This window comes from Dermochelys coriacea, chromosome 6, assembly GCF_009764565.3.
Source record: "Dermochelys coriacea isolate rDerCor1 chromosome 6, rDerCor1.pri.v4, whole genome shotgun sequence".
In the NCBI taxonomy this organism is placed as follows: Eukaryota; Metazoa; Chordata; order Testudines; family Dermochelyidae; genus Dermochelys; species Dermochelys coriacea.
Genome location: NC_050073.1, coordinates 20,082,015 through 20,095,467, shown reverse-complemented (window position 1 = coordinate 20,095,467; position 13,453 = coordinate 20,082,015). Strand labels below are relative to the sequence as shown.

Below are 13,453 nucleotides of genomic sequence, written 5' to 3'. Positions count from 1 at the left end.
GTTAGCATCACCCCAATCATCATGCTATCCACTCCAGAGACTTAATGTGAGCATCTTCCTTGGAAAATACCCTGTGCTACCAACTTTATCAAGACAACCTCAGGAGATGGCGTCTCCTAAAGTAACATAACCCTCTCTGACTCTGAGAAATATCTTTTGCTACCAATATGAATGCAATCCTCCATCCCTTAATAATCCCATTCATACAGCAACTGCCTTCCAAGAGATGTCATCAGCTACAGAAGTGAACACATCCCTCAGTGGCAGTGGTTCTGAAACTGTGGTCTATGGACCACTGTTAGTGTGCAGAATACTTTCTGGCAGTCTGCAAAGAGCTGGCAAGTTGCATGGCGTTGGCTACAACTCCCCACTTCCAGCTGCTTCTACAGGTATTCAAGCAGCTCTTCCCTGAGCGTGAATCCATGTTAAAGCAGCTGGAGAGATGGAAAAGATGCCAGTTTAGCTGTTCAATCTGCAGGAGAGAAAGCAAAAATTCATCTCTTGGACTGGAGCCATCAGCAGAACAGTTACAATTAACTTAATACTTTTCTCCTCTCACTTCTCCAAATAAGCAACAACTGCAATGGCAATATGATGGTTTTATAGGGGGTGGGGGTCTGTGAGATGTACCCATCAATAAGATCAGGTTGGAGAGCCCCTGCATGTTATCTTCTGACTTCTCACATTTAGCACACAATGGGCTGAGCAGACATACATACCTCATGGCTGTTGGGTGCTTATGGAAAGCTCTGAACAGACCTGAGAAGCTCAAGGTGCAAGACCCAGTGGTTTATGGCCCTACTGTAGGAAAGCGCTAAAGGTATCTTTTGTATAAGTACAGCCCGCTCTAGGAGCAGGAGGCCCTGTAATCCACAGGACTTGGCATAGTAGGGAGACAGTAAAAGCCTTATTTGGGTTTTCCAGGGAGCAGCCTACCATCATATTGTTAACCAACTGGTCCCATCAAAAGGCCATGGAAAAGCCTGAAAATGAATCAAAACACCATAGTCGATAATCATGCAAAAGTCAAAAAATAGCATTCGGTGCACTTCGTGTTCATTCTTTCAATTTTCCCTTTCAAGACCTGCTTATGTAAAGAGCAGAATTTCACCCCTATTCAACAGCTGGTTAAACACCCCTAAATCCCATGGCACCAATCAAATACATCTTCCTTAAGCAGAATGAATCCGAATACTATCCCCATTGAACAGCAATTATGCCTATGAACTCTCATTACGCTAACTTAGTTGCCTGGAAGATGTCCCAGTAAAGTAGTAGTATGCTCCAATGGACTGGAAGCCAGGAAACCGGGCTCCTATTTGCATCTCTGCCACTGAGGCATTGTGTGTTATAGCTGATGTCACAATGTCTGCTCATTTTTCTCTATCTTTAACATAGGGATAGTGATAGCTACAGCGCCTTGGTAAAGTGATTTGAGCTCACTGGATGAAAGGTCAACTTTTTCAATAGTGTCCATTCATTTTGGGTGCTTCTATTTGCTGGCCTGATTTTCAGAAATGCTGAGTACTGACAACTCCAGACAAACTCCAGTGAGAACAGTGGGTGCTTGGCACCTTTGATAAACTCAGGAGCTAGTTAGCTTGACCTGGCCAGCCAAAAACTGAGATGCCCAGAATGAGCAGACACTCCTGAAGATTGAGGTTTTCGTTTGTGCTGATCTCTAATTCATATCCAGTGTTCGCATGTGTGTTAACACAAACAGATACATACGGTTAAACTACTCTGGCTGTTTGTCATTGCCCTGCTGGGTGGGTGCAGGACTCTGCTTGGTCAGGCAAAACATAAATTACTAAATTGTAACAAACCTGTGTTTAATTCATGATTAGGAGGAGACTTGGATAAGTGCAAGTCACACTTCTCTGTCTAGGTTTGAAAGGCTTTTGCTCAGTACTTACCTGAGTCCGGTGCTGGCAGGCAGGGGGATGGATTCTCCACCATAGACATAAACAGGACACTCAAGAGCTAGTGTCTTTACTGAATGAATTTATTGTTTTTTGAACTAAAGTTGCTCACAGTTATTTAACAAGGGATACATCAGATTTTTTGTCCATTTTAAACTGTTAAATAATGTCAGTTTGTTTCTGTGAGTGTGTGTGTGTGCGCGCATGTGTGTCGTCAAAGTACAAAATCGGAAGGATAACAAGAGGTATTGCTTTCGTTTATTCTTATATCTTGTGTAAGTAATCCCCTTCCTGCTTGTACTGCATGGATTTTGCTGATATAGGTTTTTTTTTGTTTTTGTTTTTTGTAAATTATTATTATTATTTTGTATCGAAATCCCAGCCTTTTGTAGAGGTACAATGTAACAGAAGCATCAAAAATCTATACACATAGAGAAAAGAGGGAAAAGAGGATGGAGGTGGTCGCAGGAGATCGTGGAGGAGAGGCAGAGAGAGAGGGCAGAGGCAGGAAAGACAACGAAAGCAAAAGAGACTAATTTACAGCAATGTCATGCAATTAAAACTGCCCCCCCTCCTGCACCCTGGCCTCCCCCCCATCCCCAGCCATCACCCCCATGGCATCTGACATGCACACAGCAATACAATTTTAAGAATAGGAAAAAAATAATAAATTAAAAACAACTCAAAAATAAATAAATAAAATCTCTTATATTTGGGGGGACAAGGAAAGGTCAAGGGTTAATCCCAATTGTGCCTTACTTATTTTTTTTAATCTTCAAACCTATGTACAAGTGAAACTGGTCGAAGAGGGGGAAAACAAACTAAACAACAACAACAACAAAAAAACAGAAACTGTCCAACGTTATCATTTAGAAAAAATAAAAATTCTTGTAGTACAACATACACCCAGAGGAACCCAACAAACAGCAATTGAAGGTCATATGAGACTTGCACTCTACTGCTAACCCTACATTTTTAAAACCTCAGTAAAGAAGTCTTTCTCATTGTGTTTTTGTCTTTGACGTTTACAACCATGTTTGTTTGTTTGTTTGATCTTGGGCCAGAATAAATTACACTTGGTCATGTAGCTCCCAGGGGAAAAAGACCCCCCCCCCAAAAGTCAAGTTTGCAAGAGGAACATTTAAGGTCTTTTCTACCTTTTTTTCCCCCCTCCCCAAAATAAATAGGAATCAGTGTTGCCACTACACAGTAATTAAACAAAACAGAAGATCTATCTAACAGCTTAAATTTTTAAATATATATGTATATATAAATAACCAAGACCTAATAATAACTTAAACACAAAAAACAGTCCTCACCCACCCACTCCCACCCACCAGCCCCCTTTGAAAAAAAAAGATTTATAAAAATATCTTGCAGTAATTTTTAAAGTTTACAGTAGCTTCGTGATTCACTTGCCCATAGCACTGACTCCTCGTCTCACTCAAATGAACTAAGTGCCAGTGGTATGCACATGCACACACATGGAAAAATACCCCCCAAATTATCCTCTTTTCTTCTTCTTCTGTTTGTTGAAAAGCCCAATAAATCAAATAAATAAATCAAAACCAGCAAATAAATAATAATACTGATATTGATGCACCACGAGCGACACGACAGTTGCATCCAAATGCAGGGTGTGTTGGCAGATCCAGGTGGTGGAAAAACGTCCCAACCCGGCAGTGTGGTAGGCGGGGAGTTGAAGACGGGGGAGGAAGATGAAGAAGAAGAAGGAGCAGCAGCAGGGGCAACGGCAGTTGGTGGCAAGAGACTGTTCTCAGCGAGGCAGAATCCTTGCCCACCTCTTTTGCTGCCGAATGTTGCCTTTTCCCTATGTTTTAATGTTTGTTTGTTTTTGTGTTTGTTCATTCCCCCCACCCCCACGAGGGGATCCCCCCCAGCAGGTCGAAAAGCAAAATGATAAGAGTATAAAAAACAAACACAATTTAAAAAAAAAAACAAAAACAAAAGGAAAGGGTTGGGTTGGGGGGGGAAGGAGGTTGAGAAAATCCCACAGTGAAACTCCCCGATATTGTCTTGGTTCGATGCTTTGCTTTTACTCGCTCCTTGGTGGTTTTGGCTGAGAGTGCTCCCTGGTTTCATGGTAACATTTCCCCTTGTTTCTTGCCCCCCTCCCCCTGTCAGTCTGAGTTCACCTGCACCGATGAATGTTGTCAAGGGCAATGGTGTCGCTCCAACAATTGCAACCTGCTTCCAGCCCAGGTTGTGCAATCCCATTACTGAACAGATCTCCCTCGTGGAGCACCAAAAAGAAAAAGAGAAAAAGTGTGTGTTGGGGAGGTGTTTGGGAGGAGGTGGGGGAGAAACCCATTTCCTGGGGGCAGAGGGGGAGGCTGGGAACCTCAAACAGGACTGGTCCTTGGACAGTCTACATCGGTTTCCTTCCGTCAACAAGTGTCCGCAGAGCACAGAAGGTGAAGCCGTGGCTGACATGTTAACTTTTCGGGATAATTCCTGGTAGCAGAGCGGAAACAAGTGGTGTCATCAGAAACAGAGAGAGCAAGAACAGAACAAGAAACAAAAATAATAATTTAAAAAATCCAACAAAACATCAGGAGGGGAAAAAAATAAAAATAATACTCAAAATACAGGGAGATGTAAAAACAAAAAAAACCAAAGCAAAAAAGCCACAACCCAAGATCTGGTGAACTGGTTTATGTCATCTGTGCTACCTTGTCTTTCTTTCTTTCTTTTTTTCTTTTTCTTTCTTTCTTTTTGTGTGTGTTTGTTTCTGAGATATATATTATATATCATATATAAATATATATATGTATATATATACAGTCATTCCTTCTTACAAAATTTGTCTATAGACAGTTTTGTACTGTTGTGGAAAGATATATACATCCTTCTAGTTTAGAGGCTAGCTTGCTAAGGAATATTCTTTGATTCTTTCTTGCTTTTTGTTTTTTAAGTTATTTAATTTTTTTAAATATATTTATTTAAGGTTGGTCTTGTAGGCCGCCTGATGAGACCATCTTTGCCTTGTCTTTGCCAGCGGGGTACTTATTGTCTCCTCTAGACCCATAGTCATTAGCATCGGAATCGCTCCGCTTGCTGTTTGCGCTATGCTTGGTTGGCGTGCCGGGGGGATGGCTCACCTGCCCGTTCTTCTCGTCTGAAAAAAGTTGTTTAATTACGTCAAAGAAGTTACTCAATGGGCTGCCTGGGTACACAAAACAGAAGAGACAAAAAAAAAAAACACACACCACAGAGAGAGAAACAGAGAGAGAGAGAGAGAGAGAGAGAGAACAAACAAACAAATGAACAATGGGGTTTTTAACAAGAAGAACGTGATGAGAGATCCAGAGCCATGTGCATGGGGGTGTGTGGAGGATGAAGATGATGAGCAGCAAGAGGAAGAGTTTTAGGATGGGACACCTCTGGCAGTGAAGAGGCTGGGAGCAAAACGTGCCAAGGGGGGAATGTCCTACTTGCCTACCATGTGGTTGGGAGCAGAGATCCTACCTAGCAGGGGAACTCCATTGCTACGTAAGTCTGGCACACTGCACCACGTTGTGGAAACAGCTATACCTTTTGTCTGGAATTACCTGGCAACTCTATGAGTGGACTGTAACCCTCAGGGGATGCAGTTCCTGTGTAACTGCATTGATAAAGGTGGGGCATTAATGCATGATCAACTTTGCCTTGCGGCCTTAGCAAGTTCTGTGTTAGACATTATGCTTTTCTTCCTTCCTTTAGTTACGCTGACTGGTCTCTCCCTGAACACCCACTCATCCACCTTCAGCTAGCCACTTGGCCTGGAACACCTGTGCATTCCAGGGGAATACGAGCATTTGAGACGTGAGTAGGGCTGGGATGCAAGGGGGCAAGCCTCAGCTAGTATGTGTGAGGCTGTGATTCCGCAAGGTTCTGAGCACCCTCAATCCTTATTGACAACAGCGGGATTTGAGAATGCTCAGCAGACTGCAGGACAAGGCTCCTGTACACATGTGGTTTCTGGCTGGGATTTAACCTGGTGGGACCACAAAGCAACAACTAGGTTTCAGAGTAGCAGCCGTGTTAGTCTGTATTCGCAAAAAGAAAAGGAGTACTTGTGGCACCTTAGAGACTAACAAATTTATTTGAGCGTAAGCTTTCGTGAGCTACAGCTCACTTCATCGGATGCATCCGATGAAGTGAGCTGTAGCTCACGAAATCTTACGCTCAAATAAATTTGTTAGTCTCTAAGGTGCCAAAAGCAAGAACTAGTATCAGGCTGATATACTCTGCACTCCACCCTCTTTAAAACAGCCACTGAGCATCACTATTATGGAGTTGGGAGTCAAAGGAATTGCAGCGTCATACGCTAATAGACAACAGCATTAGGAAACTTTGATGAATTTAGCCACGAGATTAGGGCAAGCTATGGTACAGATTGGATGCTGCGCATCTGTCAGAACACAGCCTTTCATGTCACTGAAAAAATCTCTTTGTCTGCCATTTCCCCTTTTTATAACACTCTCGATACATTTCATTATCATTGCCATATGATTCTCTAGTGTATGAAGTGTCATTGTCCCACATGCACGTTGTACAATGGAACAACACTAAGGTTTTGTCCACACCCCCTGAGCGACGTAGTTATACAGACCTAACCCCCCGCTGTGTAGACAGCACTTTGTCGGCAGGAAAGCTTCTCTTTCACCAACAGAAGTTGGTCCAATAAAAGATATTACCTCACCCACCTTGTCTCTCTAATTTTGGGATTTCCTCACTTTAAAAGGCACAAATATTATGTAAGGAGCCCTCATTTACCTGCATAATTATAGGCCTGGTTTTGTCTGGTAGGTAGTATAGTATTTAACTGAGTGCAGGTGCTGGTTCTTTGCACTGAACACAGCTGTCAAGTCCAAGCCATCATTAGTTGCTGGACAGGTGTGACCTAGCTACCTGACTCAGTCGTAGAGATGGCCCACACCAAAACCTCAGACTCCAACACCGACACCTTCAGATTTGGGGGAAATTTGAAGCCTGGATCCTAAGTTTGTGGCTGAGATTGGACAAGCCATGAATTTCACACACACATTCTGGTTTGGATTCTGAAATCTCCCCAGAGTTCAGAAGGATGGAGGTTTCAGCCACAGGATTTTTACTGAGGCCCCTCTCTAAGGCTCAGTGAAGTTGTCCTCGCCAGATGGCTTGCGGGCACATGCTCTGCTCAGACTCTTCTCTACTTCTAGATGGTTACTCCCTTCCAGTGGGAAAAACGAGTGGACGCGGCGGGTGAGAGGGCACGGACTGCAAGTAACACTCAGCCTTGAATGCAGGATTGTGGACAGGGCAGGTTCTTATGTGGCTTTGGACCCTCATCTTCATACACAAATGGAGTCAGCAGACGGAAAGAATGGACGAGAGGACTAAAAAAAATGCAGGGTAGGGAGGGAAGGAGAGGGGGTATTTCTAGTGATTCAGCGGAGCAGTTTATTCCACAGGCTTAGAGGGAAGGGGGAGGGCAGAATAAGCAGAGTTCTATGGGGATTGGGAAGGTTTAAGTTCTTTGCATAGACAGGTACAGAAGACAAAAGTCTAATTTGCATGAATGGACCAATAAAACGTTAAGTACATTTTATATGTAAATGCTCTGCATTTGGTGAGTCCTGATACAGGATTTTAAATCCTCCTATTTAAATATTCAGCTCTTCCCCCACCCCCATGACCTACTGGCTCTCAAGTGTCTGGAGATTTACTGGGCCAACAGTATTTAATAGCCTACCTCCCCTTTGCCAATATCACTACTGAATTCCTTATAATCAGCGTTCTCAGCTCAAATTTTAATGGGAAGTGAGAAATCCTTAGGGATATTTAGAGAGAGCTATTGAAAAAAAATAGGCCATTTCACTAACCCTTTCTTTCCTTTGCCTTTTACAGTAGCTGAGCTTGCAATTAAATAGTTTGTCTCCATCCTCTCTTGTCCTGTTAGTAACCAAGAACTGATCCCAGGGCCAGGCAATATCTATATTCTTGCCTGCTAGGACACCCATGGACTAATTTAGATAATGGTCTTGGATTGGGTAAAGGGCACCCGCACTGATACTTGCTCTGTGATGATAAATAAAGAAGGGTCAGGCATGTTGAGAACACCAAGATGGTGAATGCTGGTTAACTGCCAGACCTGGGTGGGTTTATACTGCCAGGAAAATGGGGCCTGAACCTGCAGCAGTTAGTGGACCATCACTAGTTATGTTTAGAAGTCTCCTGCTATTAGTATCTGGTACAAGCAGTGGGATATCTCACATCTGCCAATCCAGCTCAGGGTCTCGAAGGGTTAGTGTAATATTTCTGAATGAGAGATAATGTCCCATGACTGGGAGCTTCTTAAACCCTGAGTACAAACTCTGGTGGATGCAGTACAAACACCGGAGGAAGGGCAGCAAGGATGGTAAAGTGCAAAAAGCATCATAGCAATGCGGTGATTAGGTTTATATTCATTAGAAAGAGGAGACTGAGCGGCGACATGATTGGGGCATGTGCATTTCTGAGCCAGATGGTAGGGGTGGATGTTGCAGAGGGTAAAAGGCTTGAAAACAAGTACTGAAGCTATGGAGGGGTTGGGCATTGAGGGAGTGAAATAGAAATATCTTTACGCAGAGGGTAATTCTTGTGCGGCACAGACTCTGCCTAACGCCGCAAGAGAAGCTGCAACTATGAATGGATTGGGTACAGCCAGCACTAAGAGGAAGGAATTGCAGACAGACACCAGACCAAGGAGGTGAAGAGACCCTGTCTGGATGGGCTGCATGGACACTCTCTCAAGACCCCATATTTCATTTGCCATGGCTAAGAAATTTGCTTGACATGGACTGAGTGCCAATGGGGCCACAGGCACCCTGGGCAAAGCTGACATGCTTCACTGAAGAAGAGCGGGTGGTTACACCAGGAACAATGTGTCTGCTTTGATCTCATAAAGAACCTCAGCTCCGGAATGATCAGAAACAAAAAGGAGTCAGGAGGCTTTGGAAGCTGCTACGGCTTGCACACATTCTCCATCTCTTGCATCTTTCTTTTCTGCTACCGTTTCAGGAACGTTTTGTATGCCAGAGACGTGCATTAATCATTGCCAACAAAAATCACTACCAAGAACTAGCACCGGCCAAGTCACTACTGCCACACAACATTACAGTGAACCGACTGGGGGGGGGGGGGGAGTGGAAGGAGTTGTGTGTGCATTTGAACATCTGCTGGCAATGCAGAGAGCATGCCAGGAGAGGGTGGGGGGGGCGGGGCCTAAGCCTTTGGTGTTGAAAGATACCCTCATTGCAAATGGTTTGGCCTTCAAACACAGGAAATTCATCACAGGGAGTTCTTTCAATGAAAGATTTCCTTTCTTTCTTAAAGCCATGGCTACGACCAGCATCATGGGCATTGCCACTGTCCATTGTCTTAAAGGCCTTTGTTTCCCAATCCCCATCTTCTGTTCATATCTGATGCTCCCAGTGCCAGAACAATATTGGCACTTAAGAACAGGATTGGCTCCTCCTATCAGACAGTCAACTGTGAACTCACAAGTTCTAAGTTCCCTGAACTGTCCCCAAGGTGGCACTGGTGAAAATTTCATTCCTTGCCTCTTGTCTCTCACCTCCTATTTCCTGTGACATAATCTCATCAACACTGTGTTTCATTTAAAAGGAAAGCCCCTCCTATTTAGCACAGCACTGCGACTTTCACATGGGACCTTTACAGGCACTGACTGACATAAATAAAGTGCAGATTGTATGGCAATATTCCTAATCAAAACAGACGTTTCTGAGTTTTCTGCAGGCAGACATATTGCTGTACTAAGAGAAGAAGATATCTAGTGTTGGAGACTTGAAAGTCTGGCCCCATGTGTCACAATAGGAGCTGCTGGATGCTCAGCCCTTTGGAAAATCTGGCCCCAATTGTGGGCATTGAGCACTTGGAAATCTGGGCCTGAGCTCTTTGGAAACTCTGGCCTGTAGTATTTCCTGTGATAGTTAAATCCTGATTGGATTATGATCTTTAATGGTGGACTTCTTCCCCAAATCCACTCCCCCATAGTTGGGGTCACAGTTTGTATCAATATCAATCCGATTGCATCAATTATATATGTAATGGCTGATAGTCAGCAGGAGACTGAGAAACATCAGATTTCATCAAAAACCGAAATGTTCCCTTCTGTACAGGCTCATAGCACAAACATGGTGAGCCATGTCTTCCGCTATAGGAGAGCAGCACATATTGGCAGGCTTGTTCCTGCAGGTGCCCCTGTGTCGGGGGGGCAAGGGGCAGAGCAAATGGCGGGGGGATTCCATAGGGAACAGAACTTATCTGTCCAATGCCTACAGGGTCAGCGTAAGGGAGCTGCAGCTCAGGATCTTCTCTGCCACTGCACCCCTGGTATAGATAACAGTGAGGGGCTCAACATTAGCAATTGCAATGTTGCCCACTTCAGTTGGAGCCTAAAAACAGTCTAACCAAGCTTAAACCACACAGCCCCTCAGGATGGTGCTCTCTGACCATGACGACTTGGGACACTAGATGGAGTATGATGCTTGGGTCTGCACACTGTTGCTTATTTGTTATTATACCTCTAGTGGCTAGTTGATGAACCACCACTTCAGCCTCACAGAAAGCTGCTTGTCCTCAAAGCCACAGCGAAGAGTTTGCCTCTGGGGGGTGTGTGTGTGTGTGTGTGTGTGTGTGTGTCAAATTTTGGAATGACACTGGAGTTACACATGAGGGTAGAATTTGGCACAACATATGTCATTGCTACTGTGTGTGTAAGTGTGTGTGACACATAGACAGTGGCTCCATTAAGCCACACAAATCCTATTATTGCATAGGTGGATTTGCCCATGTACTTCCTCTGTTCCATTGCCTACAAAATGCTTTCTTTCACTGGCCTTTGCTCCAGTCTCCCTTCCCCTTGCTAGTACTGAAGCTCACACTGTGACAGCTGGTGGGTGTGGCTGGGCAGAAGATGAACAGCAATAGACACACTGTTTAGAGAGTGCAGAGCACTGACTGGTTTTCTGTGTAGTTCAATTAACTTTCAAGCAATCAGTGGAATCTGAAAATGATGTTGCTGCTGGTTCCAGGTAACTAACTGCAGCTTGAGGGAGAGGACAGATTTGCTGTTTGATGCTTTTATAGAGAGGCTGGAGATCAGCCAAGGACATAAATGAGCCTCCAGGCCGAGACTGGGAACAATGTAACCCAGGAACTGAAATAATAATTCAAAATGAACCCCCCTCAGAGAAACAGAAAAACTCCTTCCAACTAAACTATAATTTAATGGAAAGAGATCATGTGGATAAAAGGTAACAGACCAAATTCTCAGCTAGATTTCTGTAAATCTGCTATTACTTCCATTGTAACTCCAGAGCAACTTTACAGAAGCTGAAGAAGTTACTTGGGATTTACTGTGGTGTAACCAAGAGCAGTATTTGACTCAGTGAGGAGATCCTAAACAGGTTTGGACTTCAGGTTCAGATAAACATCTGAAAGTTTCAGGCCTACCATTCTGGATTGGACATCTAAAGAAAAGAGGCTCTCTTGTGTCATTTCAGGAACTTCCTGTTTCTGTTCAGGCCAGAAGTACCAAGGGAAAAACCTCCCTCTGTGTATTTAGGCATTTCCACTTCTGCTCTCACCAGGAAGGGCAAATACACAGCAAGAAAGGAAAAGAGAGAGAGAGAGAGAGAGTGTGTGTGTGTAAATTTAAATGAAATTTGTGGAACCTCAAGCAAGGTCAAATGTGAGTTTTGGGAGAAACAAGTTAATCCATCCCTAGTAAAAAGCGTAAACTATGGTTGGTCCCAGAAGGGCAATATTAATCCTCAGAGTCAGACTGGAGCTATGCTGATCTACACCAGCTGAGGATCTGGCCCATAATGTGGGATCTGTCTTATGCAGTGGACTTCCAGGAGAAAGAGGGGATTACCCCAAACACACATGGGGGAGTGGAGAAGGGAGTGATGAGGAGAAGAATTAAAGTAGTATTCTCTCTGTTGCAGGAGACACAAGGAGGCAGCAACTCAAAAGCAGGGATTGCGGTGCACAGCCTCACCCACAGAAAGGCGACTTCAAAGTGAAGTCTGAGTCAAAGGCGAAAAAGCAAAAATGCCAGCAGGCATGGATTAGAGTGAGGGGAGAAATTCACAAGTAGAACAACGCACACGTGTGCTGTGCAGGGTGAAACGGTGATGGGCCCTGTGTGTAGGGGTATGGATGGGGAGGAACAGGAGTAGGTGTGCGTACGTACAGAAGGTACAGGGAGTTGTCAGGGGGTGGGCAGATGTGCAAAAGGAGTGGGAGGAGAGGAGGACATTATGTGATTCAGCAGGGGTTAGGGGAAGGATAGAAGGCAGAAGGGAAGTTCTTACCACATTTGGAAAGTCTGCCAGTCATCAACTCCACACAGTTAGTGGTGTCTGGATCATAGAATGGAAAGAGGAGGGAGGGATGGAAAAAGATAATAATAATAATAAAAAAAAAAAGATTTCCATACCTCTGTGCACAAAGCAAACACTTAGCGCATTATCTCCTGGAGCAGGAAACACACAAAGCTAGGAGTTAACACAACCCAGAACCCAGGCCAAACTATGCCCCATTTATGCCAGCGGAACCCCCATGGTGTAACAGAGCACAATCTGCCTCACTGCCCCCTATTTCTATCCAGTCTCTTATCTCAGTTACAGATGTTTAAAACAAGCAAATAATGTTTTGCAACTTTATCAATGAATTAAAAATCTTGAAACACATTGTTTCACCTGGCCAGCCCCAAAAGTAGCCCTACAAAATCAAGATGGTGACTAAGCAGCTGATCTGTGCAACACCACCATGTTGGCAGGATGCTATTTTGTATGTGATTTAGGTGTCAGCCACACTCTTCTGGCATCCATCCCCCTCACAAAATCACCTCATGTACTCCAAGGGATAGCCTCTCAGTCATAAACATAATTCTGCCTCCCTTATTCAGACGGAGTAGTCCCTTAGTCATATGGATTTTAATGGGATTGCTCACAGACTAAAGTTCTGCTTAACATAAAAGGATGGTGGAATATGCCCAGAAATTGTTTTATGTGCGTTTTCTATCAAAATTGCCTGTAACTCCCATCACCATGGCAGCTAAGTGCTTCTAAACCAAATCCAGGAAACTAGGCTGCAGAAGGTAGAGTAAATGTAAGTGTTAATGCAGAAAGACCAGTCAGGTTGAACGTGACCATGTGGAACTCCTCCCCAGTCTGTCAGGAACCATGCGCAGAGCCCAGGGAGATGGCTTCAGAATGCTGGGCAATCCTGAACACCCACTGCCTGCCAAGCAGCTAGATGATTTCTAATGCACTTAATTCAGTTTAAGTTCTCTTCTTGCTCTGACTCTCTACCAGCACTTTGATAGGCTTCCTGATGCCAGCCAAGATGGGGGCAGGCCTGGGTAATCTGTCAGCTCCCCTTTCCCCAAAATGCTGAGAAAAATAATTAAAAAAGAATGTAGAGGAAACCATGTGCCTGAATAAGATGCTCCCCAGATGTTAACCAAGGTGGGG

At 44.1% G+C, this 13,453-nt stretch overlaps 1 protein-coding gene across 15 annotated transcripts in view; it reads right to left on the bottom strand.

Annotated features, from left to right (window-relative positions):
* Positions 1 to 1,984: 1,984 nt before the first annotated feature.
* The window catches only part of BRSK2 (BR serine/threonine kinase 2), a 450,698-nt gene continuing 439,229 nt past the window's right edge, over positions 1,985 to 13,453 (bottom strand). For 4 of the 15 annotated variants that reach the window (XM_043517782.1, XM_043517783.1, XM_043517778.1 and 1 more), the window contains one exon: positions 1,985 to 4,397. In XM_043517782.1, coding sequence (XP_043373717.1) covers positions 4,378 to 4,397 — 20 coding nt within the window. In that variant the 3' untranslated portion in view covers positions 1,985 to 4,377. Of the gene's footprint in view, positions 5,110 to 12,289; positions 12,338 to 13,453 lie in introns of all 15 variants that reach the window. The other 11 variants (XM_038404500.2, XM_043517775.1, XM_043517776.1 and 8 more) reach the window with 5 other exon arrangements.